Source organism: Hyla sarda, chromosome 8 (assembly GCF_029499605.1).
Source record: "Hyla sarda isolate aHylSar1 chromosome 8, aHylSar1.hap1, whole genome shotgun sequence".
Lineage (NCBI taxonomy): Eukaryota > Metazoa > Chordata > Amphibia > Anura > Hylidae > Hyla > Hyla sarda.
The window spans coordinates 90261268-90276179 of NC_079196.1; the positions used below are offsets into that span (position 1 = coordinate 90261268).

At 41.9% G+C, this 14912-nt stretch overlaps 1 protein-coding gene across 2 annotated transcripts in view; it reads right to left on the bottom strand.

Annotated features, from left to right (window-relative positions):
- Positions 1-319: 319 nt before the first annotated feature.
- The window catches only part of ADARB1 (adenosine deaminase RNA specific B1), a 130505-nt gene continuing 115912 nt past the window's right edge, over positions 320-14912 (bottom strand). For both annotated transcript variants that reach the window (XM_056537200.1, XM_056537199.1), the window contains 4 exons: positions 5092-5260; positions 3929-4110; positions 3354-3532; positions 320-3014 (listed from right to left, as the gene is read on the bottom strand). In XM_056537200.1, coding sequence (XP_056393175.1) covers positions 2838-3014; positions 3354-3532; positions 3929-4110; positions 5092-5260 — 707 coding nt within the window. In that variant the 3' untranslated portion in view covers positions 320-2837. The remainder of the gene's footprint in view (positions 3015-3353; positions 3533-3928; positions 4111-5091; positions 5261-14912) is intronic.

Consider the following 14912-nt stretch of genomic DNA (forward strand, 5'->3'; position numbering starts at 1 on the left):
TGTCAGCACATTCATCTATGTAAAGACGAAAGCATTTCATACTATTCGTTCATTCATTCAGATCTAGGATGTGTTATCTTAGTGTTCCCTTTATTTTTTTTGAGAAGTGTATATCCATTGCACTCCTCACAGTTGACAATAGTTCTTCCATACATTCAGATGACTATTCTCATTAGAGATGAGCGAACTTACAGTAAATTCGATTCGTCACAAACTTCTCGGCTCGGCAGTTGATGACTTATCCTGCGTAAATTAGTTCAGCCTTCAGGTGCTCCGGTGGGGTGGATACATTCCTAGGAAAGAGTCTCCTAGGACTGTATCCACCTTTTCCAGAGCACCTGAAAGCTGAACAAATTTATGCAGGAAAAGTCATCAACTGCCGAGACGAGAAGTTCGTGACTAATCGAATTTACTGTAAGTTCGCTCATCTCTAATCCTCATCTGTAGGCATGGAAGACAGGTCCAAGGGGAAAAAGCTGTCAACCAGTATAGAAATTTAATATTTCCCAGACTCTGACCACAAACAATACTCCAATAAGATCTACCTTTCATAGAACTAGGGCTCAGTGCAGGGGTAAGAAGGGCTTCAGATGGGGAAAAGATTAGATTAGATGGGCCAAATGGCCCTTATCTTCCGACACATTTAGAGATGAGCGAACTTACAGTGATTCAATTCGTATTCGTCACAAACTTCTCAGCTCGGCAGTTGCTGACTGAACTAATTTATGCAGGCTAACATCAGTAACTGCCTAGCCGAGAAGTTTGTGACAAATCGAATTACTGTAAGTTCGCTCATCTCTAGACACATTCTATGTTTCAGATAGCCAACTTAGACACTACTCTTTTCTTTGGGCTTAGAAGGAATATCATTTGTCTCCCTTTTAAAAAATCTGACAGCTAGTTCACCTGCACTTAACCGAGTATACAGAGTTATAAAAGGAAGGGTAACATAGTAAGAGCTGTAAAATGAGGGGCAACTTACTGAAATTTGTTGGTTTGGTGCTGCGTTATGCTTTTAAATGTTACATTGTTTTATTCCAAATGCACCCCAGCGTGCATTAGAAAAAGGGAGCTGGCTGGCCGAGCTCCTGTCTCCTCCATATTCCCCTGAGCCTCGCCCCTTCATTATTATGGTAAGAGGGAGACACGGAGGAGCTCTTCACCCACACTATAACCCAGTATACTGAGTTTAGTGTGGGTAAATGAGCTGTCAGATTCTCTTTAAAGGAAGGAACAACAGAACAGGCCAGACCCCAGCACGGACCCCACACAGCAGTAGGTTGCAACATCTTTCCATACAGCTCACTTCCGCACCTAGCCTCCGTCCCAGTATGGGAGAGTGTTGCAGTCTTCTCCATGCGCAAGTGAAGGCCATGGCACAGGTATCCGGAAAAATCTGCAATGCAACTGGATGGCAAGATTAGCTCACTGTGGGGCATGAGGAAGCAACTAGTAGCTACAGACGAATACTGAAGCAGTTTAACAGTTCTGCCAGTGTAACCCTCAGAAAGGAGGAACATGAGGGAGGACACTGTCTTGATTAAGACAACAGAAACAGTATATTGGGGGAGGAAGGAAATCCAATAAACCAGAGCTGTCCAGTAAGCTAGAGAGACAAAATAAAAAAAACAGAACAGATATTGGCCCAGGAGCTAGGGGTTCGAGTCAACATGCTTTGGCGCTGTCATAGGGGATGACTAGAAAGAAAAAAAAATTCACAATAAATGTGATGTGAGTCAAGTACACAATTCTTGAAGTAAATAGTGCAGAAGTGTAATGATCTGGGCACTGTCCTGGCAGTTTTGACTGGAGCAGCAGCTGCCGAGTTTAGCAGAGTTTGTGAATTCTTACTATTCTGTATTATAAAAACAAACAAAAAATTGGATTTCTGTGGAAAATGCCTTTGTGAAGTAATTTTTTTACATTGTTTTCTGTGGCGTGAATTTGTCTCTATAAAATAGAAAGGGATTAACCAAATGTCAAGCGACGTCTTTCTGCGAAGCAAAATGTGGTTTTATGTATATACTGTATTTTCAGCAAACAATTTACTTCTTCATAGGGTTTGGTTTACAATTACATCCTAGAGATCAAATAAAACAATGTATTTCAATCCAGTTACCAACAGTAAAATTCATAATTCACAACATGGGTAAATGAGACAACAAATACAGAATAAAATCTGCTTAATAAAAAAAAATAATAATAATTGTAGCCACACACAGAGCAATGAAACAATGTGTAGCAGCTGGTTTTAAACCCTTGTACTATAGCCGAAAGGGTGCTATCCCTTGGCTTCCAATCTACATTTTGTTAGCAAGGACAGGTAAAAATTAACAATTGCCAACCCAAAGCAGACATATTGCTGGTTATATTTGGGTCAACAGCAGCTAGATTTCACAAAAGCTCATGAAATACGCCACTTAAAAATACAGTGTAAAACCATGAACAATAACATCTGCAGTGAAATAAGAATGACTTTCCAAGTTTAAATCAGCTGCCAATTGTATAGCACACTGGTGCTGTTGAAAGTATCTACAATTTACAGAAGTGAGAGATCCAGCTACAGATATATTTTACTTAAAATAAAAACTGAGGCAGGTGTTTACAAAAAATATACTGCCTTTGGTCACTAAGGAATAAATAAAATCAATATTTTTCCAGATCCTATAAAACAATGAATGATTTAAAAATTACAGGTTTAAAGATAGGGAGATAAAAAGGCAGATGAGGATGATTGGCACATCAGAGAATTGAGAAATCATAACAAGGTTTACAAACAGTGTCCATATACTCCTGCCTGACAGAGGAAAACTAAATGGATTGATTTGTTCGGGACTTTACACAGTTAGGGGAAACTGGTCTTGTTCTATAGGTTTCTTAACCCAGGCTCCAAGTCCTGCCTTTTGAAAGGCTTTGAAAACGCATTCCTTTGCCGCTTGGTATTCTGTGGCTGCCTGCTTTGAATCATAGTATAGATTGGGTTTCCCAATTTTACATCTCAGGTTGGAAGAAAGCTGTGGAAATAAAAAGTAATAAGTAAATAAATTCTAAGTGTGAAAGCATACACGCATCATTAACATACAAGCATACAAGTAATGCATTACCTTTTTATCATAAAAGGAACATGCTACAATAAATTTCTATGGCACTTTCGTGAATGACTGTTTACATAAAATAAACCTATGTTGTGTAAATCATAGCAAAATGGAGAATCTATAAACAAATCCCCTTTTTTTGGCAGCTTTATTAAGGAGCTACAAGAACAGGATGAAACAAGCCCAACAAAATTTCTTGGAGCAGTAGGATGTGTATTCATGGCAACTCTAAACCACTAGAAACCCCTTGAAACTCACCTTTGCATGAATACGCATCCATCGACTGTAGAGAGCATGTTTACAAAGACGGGATGCACGACCCATTTCATCTTTGCCAGTTGTAGCATTAATGACTTCAAGGCTGGCATCTCCTATTGTCCAGTTGACACTGAAACTAGGAGCCTTGCCCGGTTGGCGTGCTTCTGCATTACTAATACCTGGCATTACAAAAAATAAATCAGTGTTAGGATTGCTGTACTTGCCAATGCTGCAACAATCAGCAGAAAAAAAAAAAATAATAAATAATAATAATAATTAATAATAATAATAATAATAATAATATGGAGACACTAGTTGACTATTATTTCTTTGAACCTTGTTGCAACTTGAGGGGATTGAAGAAGAACAACCATGATGTGACCCATTTTGTATTTTCTTTGTCATTTCACTTTATTTATTTAGGGGTCCACAATAAACACATTTAACCAAAAAAAATATATATTAAAAAAAAAAAAAAAACAACACAGGGCAACATAAAAAAAAAAAATTAAATCATCATCATCATTAAGGTTAAAATAAATAGCAATGTATCATGTAAAATATATAGAACCTACCACTCAGTAAAGGTTTATTTAGTGAATACAGTGGGGGCAAATCTTCTATATCAGATATTCTCTGGTAGACTGCCCTAGAGAGATGATCACCATGATAGAGGCTGCCCAAGATAATACTGGAGAAATAGATTGGCTCGACAAAGAGACTGAAGAGAGAACCCTGGATTCCTACAATGTTCCATCTGTATTTGCAAAAAGAAGTGATTATCTAACTGCTGAATAAGAAAGAAAAGACCAATAGCTTCACAATAAAGCAGCACTTCACTCTTAACCTACTTACATACGCAAATTAAGTCATTTTGTTCAGCATGAATATTCATTGGAATACGCCAGAGATGTAAAGGAGACAACCTGCTTTCAACATGGCTTCTGTAACAATATATCTATAATGCAGTGTATCCCAACAAGTGTGCCTCCAGCTGTTGCAAAACTATAACTCCCAGCATGCTCTGAAAGTCAAAGGTGTTGGGGTGGCATCATCCCAGGAACTCTACCAGCTGCTTATATGGGCATATACCCATTTTTATGTTTGTGGCATGGTGGATGCCTTTTAGTACTGTACGTGTCTATTCTAGCTGGTTTCTAAGCTCCTTTGAAGCTAAATACATGTCTGCCTAATGTTGGAGTTGTGCAATAATATTATTGGGGTATATGCCCATTGCACTGGCACTTTTTTCTGCCCTTAATATTGTAATATGGATTATATGAAGGAGCAATGTGTATATATAATTATAAACTCTTATAATATGTATGTATAATTTAAACTTTGATGTAACAATAAAGATTATTTTTACAATTCTACAAGTGTCTCCCTTTCTATCCTTCAGTAGAAAGGATAGTATTCAATGAAATATAAAGTAGGCTGAATGGTAGAGGCATAAACAGATTCATCTTTGCTGAATGTGAATGTTATTAAGGTAGGCACCGCGTTAAATAAAAATCTGTGTTTGATCAGATTGCATATATATATATATATATATATATATATATATATATATATATATATATATATATATTCCATTTAAATTGAACATTGCTTAAAAAGTTGAGTCCATCAAAATGTTCTTAACAGAACTAGGAACTCTTGGAACAAGTGTGTGCATAACATTCCACATAGAAGCTTTTATCCCAAATCCTGTGATCAGATTATATTACAATCTCACCTGGCAATCTTATCGCTGCAAGACATTGTGAGCAATCTCTCTCCTTGTAAAACACCATCCCATGTTTGTATAGTACTGCTTGACCGCACAGGAATAGTACCTTCTCCAGACTCTATCTTGGTACGAAGTTGTCCTCGTGCCTTTCGGTTAGGATGGCGATCTCCTTGATCTTAAAAGACAAAAGTTAATTCCATTTTAATTATATATATATATATATATATATATATATATATATATATATATAAAAAGTATGCATGCATGATATAGGTATAGATAGATATAGATATATATATTTACAAGACTATACATCACTATAGTGATGTTATATATCTATAAGCGATAAATTGCCACTTTGACAGTTTCATTTTTACTGCTCAATACAAAAGGAATTTTTATATTTTATTTAATTTATATAATAATTTAAAATACAAATCCTGCTGTATCCTTAAAGGGGTACTCCACTGGCCAGAATTTGGAACTAAATGTTCCGAACGCGTGGCGCCCCCTCCCATAGACTTCCATTGAGAGGGAGTGACCGTGACATCACAAGGGGGCTTGGCAAACCCCACAGCCAAAAACAGCATTTGGAACATTTAGTTCCTAATGCTGGCCATTGGAATGCCCCTTTAATGCTCTAGAAAACCTATTAACCCCTTGGGGACGGAGCCCATTATGACCCTAAGCACGGGAGCATTTTTTGCAAATCTGACCACTGTCACTTTAAGCATTAAAAACTCTGGGATGCTTTTACTTATAAATTTGATTTCGAGATTGCTTTTTCGTGACATATTCTACTTCATGTTAGTGGTAAATTTTGTCGATACTTGCATAATTTCTGATGAAAAATTTGAAAATTTTGCATTTTTCTAGCTTTGAAGCTCTCTGCTTATAAGGAAAATAGACATTCCAAATAAATTATATATTGATTCACAAATACAATATGTCTATTTTATGTTTGCATCATAAAGTTGACATGTTTTTACTTTTGGAAGACATCAGAGGGCTTCAAAGTTCAGCAGCAATTTTCCAATTTTTCGCAAAATTTGCAAAATCTGAATTTTTCAGGGACCAGTTCAGGTTCAAAGTGGATTTGAAGGGTCTTCTGGTTAGAAATACCCCATAAATGACCCCATTATAAAAACTGCACCCCTCAAAGTATTCAAATTGACATTCAGTAAGTGTGTTAACCCTTTAGGTGTTTCACAGGAATAGCAGCAAAGTGAAGGAGAAAATTCTAAATCTAAATTTTTTTTACACATGTTCTTGTAGACCCAGTTTTTGAATTTTTACAAGGGGTAAAAGGAAAAAAATCCTCTCAAAATTTGTAACCCAATTTCTCTCGAGTAAGAAAATACCTCATATGTGTATGTCAAGTGTTCGGCGGGTGCACTAGAGGGCTCAGAAGGGAAGGAGCAACAATTGGATGGGGGGGGGGGCATGTCCCATTTAGGAAGCCCCTATGGTGCCAGGACAGCAAACCGCCCCCCCATCGCACACTATTATGGAAACTAAACCCCTCAAGGAACGTAACAAGAGGTATGGCGAGCCTTAACACCCCACAGGCGCTAGACAACTTTTTGTTAAATTCGGATGTGTAAATGAAAAAAAAAAAAAAAAAATCACTAAACTGCTGGTTTTTCCCCAAATTTTACTTTTTTACAAGGGGTAATAGAAGAAAATGCCCCCCAAAATTTGTAACCCCATTTCTTCTGAGTATGGAAATACCTCATGTTTGGACGTCAAGTGCACTGCGAGCAAACTACAATGCTCAGAAGAGAAGGAGCGCCATTGAGCTTTTAGAGAGAATTTGTTTGGAATGGAAGTCAGGGGCCATGTGCATTTACAAAGCCCCCCGTGGTGCCAGAACAGTGGACACCCCCCCACATGTGACTCCATTTTGGAAACTACACCCCTCACGGAATGTAATAAGGGGTACACTGAGCATTTACACCCCACTGGCGTTTGACAGATCTTTGGAACAGTGGGCTGTGCAAACAAAAAAATTACATTTTTCATTTTCACTGACCACTGTTCCAAAAATTCCTGTGCCATAAATGCTCACTATACCCCTTGTTACATTCCGTGAGGGGTATAGTTTCCAAAATGGGGTCACATGTGGGTATTTATTTTTTTGGGTTTCTGTCAGAACCGCTGTAAAATCAGGCACCCCTGTGCAAATCACCAATTTAGGCCTTAAATGTACATGGTGCGCTCTCACTCCTGAGCCTTGTTGTGCGTCCGCAGAGCATTTTATGCCCACATATGCGGTATTTCCGTACTCAGGAGAAATTGCGTTACAAATTTTGGGGGTCTTTTTTCCCTTTTACCTCTTGTGAAAATAAAAAGTAAAGGGCAACACCAGCATGTTAGTGTAAAAATTATTTTTTTTTTTACACTAACAGGCTGGTGTAGACCCCAACTTTTTCTTTTCATAAGGGGTAAAAGGAGAGAAAAAAAAACCAACATTTGTAGTGTAATTTCTCCCGAGTACAGAAATACCCCATATGTGGCCCTAAACTGTTTCCTTGAAATACGACAGGGCTCCGAAGTGAGAGCACGCCATGCGAATTTGAGGACTAAATTAGGGATTGCATAGGGGTGGACATTGGGAATCACTGGTGTAGAATACCCTTAACAGGTTTCCTCCAGCGGTTGCTAAACTCCCAGCATGCCTGGACAGTCAGTGGTTGTCCAGAAATGCGTGGAGTTGTTTTTTTGCAACAGCTGGAGGCTCCGTTTTTGAATCACTGCCGTACAATACGTTTTTAATTTTTATTGGGGGGACAGTGTAAGGGGTGTATATGTAGTGTTAGTGTAGTGTTTTTAGGGTACACTCACACTGGCTGGTTTTGGTGAGTTTCCCGCTAGGAATTTGCCGCAGCTCATACTTTAAGCAGGAAACTTACTGTAAACCCGCCTGTGTGAATGTACCCTGTACATTCACATATGGGGGGGGGGGCAAACCTCCAGCTGATTCAAAACTACAACTCCCAGCATGCCCTTCTGTGATCAGTACATGCTGGGAGTTGTAGTTTTGCAACAGCTGGAGGCACACTGGTTGGAAAACCTTCAGTTAGGTTCTGTTACCTAACTCAGTATTTTCCAACCAGCGTGCCTCCAGCTGTTGCAAAACTACAATTCCCAGCATGTACTGATCACAGAAGGGCATGCTGGGAGATGTAGTTATGCAACAGCTGTTTGCTGTTTGGGCATGCTGCGATTTGCAGTTTTGCAACATTTGGAGTGCTACAATTTAGAGACCACTGAACAGTGATCTCCAAACTGTGGACCTCCAGATGTTGCAAACTACAACTCCCAGCATGCCCAGACAGCAAACAGCTGTGTGGGCATGCTAAGAGTTGTAGTTTTGCAAGATCTAGAGGGCAGTATAGAGATCACTGTGCAGTGGTCTCTAAACTGTAGACCTCCAGCTGTTGCAAAACTACAAATCCCAGCATGCCCACACAGCCAACAGCTGTCTGGGCATGCTGGGAGTTGTAGTTTTGCAACATCTGGAGGGCTACAGTCTAGAGACCACTATAGTGGTCTCAGACTGTAGCCCTCTAGATGTTGCTTGGCAACTCACCGGCTTCCGTCTCATCCAGGGAGCCGTCCTCTTCTGTCGCACGCCGCCCGCAGATCTCCGTCGCCGCCCGCCGATCACCGTCGCTCCGCAGCCTCCGGACAGGTAAGTGGATGTCGGCGCCCGGTCCTCTTCGTTTTCCCCGTTCTGCCCCGCCTATTGTGGGTGGGCCGGGCGGGTAAAACGAAAGTAAAGCCCCCCGATCTGCTATTGGTGGTCGCGTCTAGACCACCAATAGCAGGGATAGGAGGGGTGGCACCCCTGCCACCTCACTCCTATCGCTTCAGGGGGATTGTGGGCGTCTTAGAAAACTGCGATCCCCCTTATATTCTGGGTCACCATAGACCCGTAATGACCCGGAATCGGCGCAAATCGCAAGTGTGAATTCACTTGCAATTTGCGCCGATCGCCGACATGGGGGAGGGGGTCTAATGACCCTCCCTGGGCATTTGCACGGGGTGCCTGCTGATAGATATGATAGGTATGGATACGCCCTTCGTCCTTAAGTACCAGGACGCAAGGGCGTATGCATACGCGCTTCTACCCCAACAGGTTAAAGGGTACTACGGTGGAAAAATTTTTTGAACTGGCATGAACTGGTGCCAGAAAGTTAAACCGATTTGTAAATTACTTCTATTAAAAAATCTTTACCCTTCCAGTACTTTTTAGCAGCTGTATGCTACAGAAGAAATTCTGTTCTTTTTAATTTATTTTTTGTATTGTCCACAGTGCTCTCTTCTGACACCTGATGCCCGTAAAAGGAACTATCAAGAGAAGGAGAAAATCCCCATAGCAAATCTATGCTGCTCTGGACAGTTTCTGACACTGACCGAGGTGTCAGAGAGCACTGTGGACAAGACAAAAAAGAAATTCAAAAAGAACAGAATTGTCTCTGTAGCATACAGCGGCTAAAAAGTTCTGGAAGGATAAAGATTTTTTAATAGAAGTCATTTACAAATATGTTTAACTTTCTGGCACCAGTTGACTTATAAAGACCTAAAAAAAAAAAAATATATGTTTTCCACCGGAGTACCCCGTTAAGAACTGGCTCAGCTCAGAAATAGTTGAAGAAACAGATGGAGTTGCTTTGGAACAGATTTGCATTGTGCAATGACAGATGTATATAATTATCAGTCAAACATTAAAACTGGGATGAGACTTGCACATCTGTAAGTGATTCCTTCAGTCTGCTTTACTCAAAAAGGAGTTAGCTAATAAATTGGTTTATTGGAATTCTTATTTTGACATCCCCACGTACGTGTCGAGAATCTTGGATGAGTATACAGTATGTAAGCTTGTACATTGTTTAACCCCTTCCCGCTGCAGGATGTATGCATACATCCCAGCACCCGACACATTCGCGCGCTGGGACTTATGCATACGTCCTGATGATCTCCTGCTCTGCCACGCAATCACAGCCAGTCTGAAAGAAGATAAAATAAATGACCCTATCCCAATAAAAGACCTGTATTATAATACAAAACACACAAATCCTATATATACCAGGTATTGCCCCGTCCGTAATGACGTGTACTATAAAGCTATAATGTAAATTATCGCGCACAATGAACGCCGTTAAAAACAAAAAAAAGCACAACATTTGCCAATTTTGGTACAAATAGCGGAATAAAAAAGATCAAAAAGGTAGCATGTATCGCAAAAAATTATAATAAAAAGTACAACTAGTGAGTTCGCGATACAGGAGATGGAGCAGCGTGACATCATGGCCCGCCCCTCGTGATCTCACGGCCCGCCCCTTAATGCAAGTCTAAGGCAGGGGGCGGGATGCCTGCCATGCCCCCTCCCATAGACTTGTAGTAAGGGGGCAGGCCATGACATCACGAGGGGCGGGGCCTTGACATAACTACCGTATATACTCGAGTATAAGCCGACCCAAGTATAAGCCGAGGCCCCTAATTTCAACCCAAAACCCCAGGAAAAGTTATTGACTCGAGTATAAGCCTAGGGTGGGAAATAAATCATCCCCCCTGGCATCATCCAGACCCCCGTCATTAACATCCTCATCATCATCACCGCCTGTCATCATCCAGACCCTCATCATCATCATCCCCTTGTCATCATCCCCACCCCCTTCATCATCCCCTTGTCATCATCCCACACCCCCCCCTTCATCATCCCCTTGTCATCATCCCCACCCCCCCTTCATCATCCCCTTGTCATCATCCCCCCTTCATCATCCCCTTGTCATCATCCCCACCCCCCTTCATCATCCTCTTGTCATCATCCGCCCTCAGTGGTCTTCAACCTGCGGACCTCCATCGGCTGTCCGGGCTTGCTGGGAGTTGTAGTTTTGAAACCTCTGCAGGTCCGCAGGTTGAAGACCACTGCGGCCTTCGACATCATCCAGCCCCCTCTCACCCCCTTTAGTTCTGTACAGTACTCGCCTCCGCTCGGCGCTGGTCCGGTGCTGCAGGACTGTCGTCCGGTGGAATAGTGGTTCCGGGCTGCTATCTTCACCGGGGGCGCCTCTTCTCCGCGCTTCGGGCCCAGAATAGAGGCGTTGCCTTGACGATGACGCAGAAGTACGTTGGTAATGAACGTACCTCTGCGTCGTCGTCAAGGCAACGTGACTATTCTGGGGCCGGGCCCGAAGCGCTTAGAAGAGGCCTCCCCGGTGAAGATAGCAGCCCGGAACTACTATCCCACCGGACCACCTCCTCTCCGGACAGTCCTGCAGCACCGGACCAGCGCCGAGCGGAGGCGAGTACTGTACAGAACTAAAGGGGGTGAGAGGGGGCTGGATGATGTCGAAGGCCGTAGTGGTCTTCCACCTGCGGACCTCCGGAGGTTTCAAAACTACAACTCCCAGCAAGCCCGGACAGCCGATGGAGGTCCGCAGGGTGAAGACCACTGCGGGTGGAGAGTTCGCTCGCGTATAAGCCGAGGGGGGTGTTTTCAGCACGAAAAATCGTGCTGAAAAACTCGGCTTATACTCGAGTATATACGGTATGCTCCGGCCCCTGTATTGCCCGTCATTACGCGCAAAGCGAACTCTCTGTGCAGTAATGATAGCGCGGTGCCACAGCGGCGATCCCGGTGGTCCACAGCAGCGGGACCCTGGCGATCTGACATCTTATCCCCTATCCTTTAATGGCGTTGGATGAAAAATAAAAAGTTACGGCTGTCTGAAAATAACACAAAAAAGGGAAAAAATTATTTTGCACAGAAAAAGGAAAAAACTTAAAAAGCAATATAAAAACGGTATTGCTATGATTATACAATAGGAAAAGTAGAATAGGTCACAAAAAAACAAGTCATATAAAAAAAAAAAAAAAAAGTCTGGTCATTAACCTGTTGGGGACGATTAAGGACGCAGGGCATACCTGTACGCCCTCTGTATTTCCGATTACCGCCGCTCTGTGATCGGATTGGGATGACTGCTGATATCTATCAGCAGGCATCCCATGACATCGCCGAGGGAGAATCATGTTTTTCTGGCTAATCATGTTTTTTCCGGGCTGATCGGGTCTCTGGTGATCCGATCGCCCAGAAAATAAGAGTGATCAGAGCTGTCAGAGACAGCCTCAATCATCCTGAAGGATAGGGGTGCCACCTCCTCCTATTCCCTGCCATTGGACGGTCAGGACAGAAGTCGGGCAGAACGGGGGGTAACAAGTGCGGTGAAGGGGGAGGGGGGGATGGGAGCATGGCCGGCTTACCAGAGGAGGCTGCAGTGAAGATCGCTGGTAAGTGATCTTCACTGTGGCCTTCTAGAAGTTGCAAAACTACAACCCCAGCATACCCAGGTAGACAAAGGCCGTCTGGGCATGCTGGGAGTTGTAGTCTTGCAACATCTGGAGGGCCACAGTTTGAAGACCACTGTAGCCACCCTGTTTGAGAAACATTTCTGTACGGCATTTTTGGTGGAGGCAAGCACCATGCTTGTATCCGGGTCCGCCCATATGCAAATCCCCAATTTAGGCCTCAAATGCGCATGGCGCTCTCTCACTTCAGAGCCCTGTCTTATTTCAAGGCAACAGTTTCCGTACTAGGAAGAAATTGTGTTACAAATTTTGGGGGCTTTTTCTCCTTTTACCCATTATGAAAAGGTAAAGTTAGTGACTACACCAGCATGTTAGTTTAAAAAAATTTTTTTTTTACACTAACATGCTGATGTTGCCCTATATTTTTCACAAGAGGTAAAAGAAGAAAAAGACCGCCAGAATTTGTAACGCAATTTCTCCTGAGTGCGGAAATACCCCATATGTGTACGTAAAATGCTCTGTGAGCTCACAACAAGGCTCAGGAGTAAGAGCGTATCATGTACATTTGAGGCCTAAATTGGGGATTTGCACAGGGGGGCTGTTACAACGGTTCTGACATGAACGCAAAAGAGAAAACGTCCACATGTGACCGCATTTTGGAAACTACACCCCTCAAGGAACGTAATAATGGGTACAATAAGCCTTAACACCCCACAGGTCTTTGACGAATATTCGTTAAATTTGGACATGAAAATTAGAAGAAAGAAAAAAGGTTTCCCCCCCGAACTGCTGGTGCTACCCCGAATTTTTTATTTTCACAAGGGGTAGTAGGAAAAAAGCCCCCCAAAATTTGTAACCCAATTTCTTCCGAGTAAGGTAATACCCCATATGTGGACGCAAAGTGCTCTTCCGGCACACTACAGGGCCAAGAAGAGAAGGAGCGCCACTGGACTTTTGGAGAGAGAATTTGGCAGAATTGAAGGCCAAGTGCATTCACAAAGCCCCCATGGTGCCCCACATGTGACCCCATTTTGGAAACTACACCCCTCACGGAATGTAACAATGGGTGCAGTGAGCATTCACGCCCCACAGGTGTCTGACAGATTTTTTTGAACAGTTGTCCGTAAAAATGAAAAATTTTATTTTTCATTTGCACAGCCTACTGTTCCAAAGATCTGTCAAATGCCAGTGGGTTGTAAATGCTCACTGTACTCCTTATTACATTCCGTGAGGGGTGTAGTTTCCAAAATGGGGCCACATGTGGGGGGGGGGGGGTCCACTGGTCTGGCAGCACGGGGGCCTTGTTAAACGCACATGGCCACCGACTTCTATTCCAACCAAATTCTCTCTCCAAAAGCTCAATGGCGCTCCTCCTCTTCTGAGCATTGTAGTACACCTGTAGAGCACTTTATATCCACATATGAGGTATTTCCTATGGGGTTACAAATTTTTGGGGGCTTTTTCTCCTATTCCCCCTTGTGAAAATGAAAAGTTGGGGGTAACACCAGTATTTTAGTGTTAAAAATTAATTTTTCTCATTTTCACGTCACACTTTAACAAAAATTCGCCAACCACCTGTGGGGCTCATTTTACACCTTGTTACGTTCCTTGAGGGGTGTAGTTTCCAAAATAGCGCGCCATGTGTTTGTTTTTTTACTGTTCTGGCATCATGGGGGCTTCCTAAATGCGACATGCACCCCAAAAACCATTTCAGCAAAATTCACTCTCCAAAAGCCCAATGTCACTGTTGAAATTTTTTCACCAAGAAATGATGCATGTATCTACGAAAATTTACCACCAACAAAGTAGGATAAGTAAAAAAAAAAATAAAATCTTGGAATCAAATTTATAAGTAAAAGCATCCCAGAATTATTAATGCATTAAGTGATAGTGGTCAGATTTGCAAAAAATGCTCTCGTCCTTAGGGTCAAAAGGGGCTTTGTCCACCAAGGGGTTAAGGTAAAAAAAAAAAAAAATGGGTCTGTCCTTATGGGATTAACACATGCTTATCACATTAAGCTACACTATTCTGGAGTATCCTAAGAATATATTCAAACAAATAAAAAAAAAAAATTGGTGTTGCATAAATGATGAGAAGCCTATATAATGTGAGCCATAACCGCATACATAACAATGAGTAGACAGCTAACACTATGCAAGAGTGATCCATTTCCTGGGGTACTGCATGCAAAACGTAACCATGGTAGAAATCAATCCTTCCCCATCAGGTATGCAAGAGCTAAATATCTAAAATCACAATGTTTAACCTCTTGAAGAACAAATTTTGGGCCTTGGGGACCAATTGTTTTTCCTCAATGAACCATAGATTTCATTTTAATTTTCTTATAGAGGCTTGCTTTTTTAAAAATCTTTGTGCCTGTGTGTGTGTGCGTGCGGAGGAAGATATTATGGTGATAAAATATGAAAGAAAAGTTTAATAAAAGTACAACACATCTAAGCCCCTTCCCATATTCCGAAACTTTTTGTCCAATCCCAGTATAGGATTTTCATAC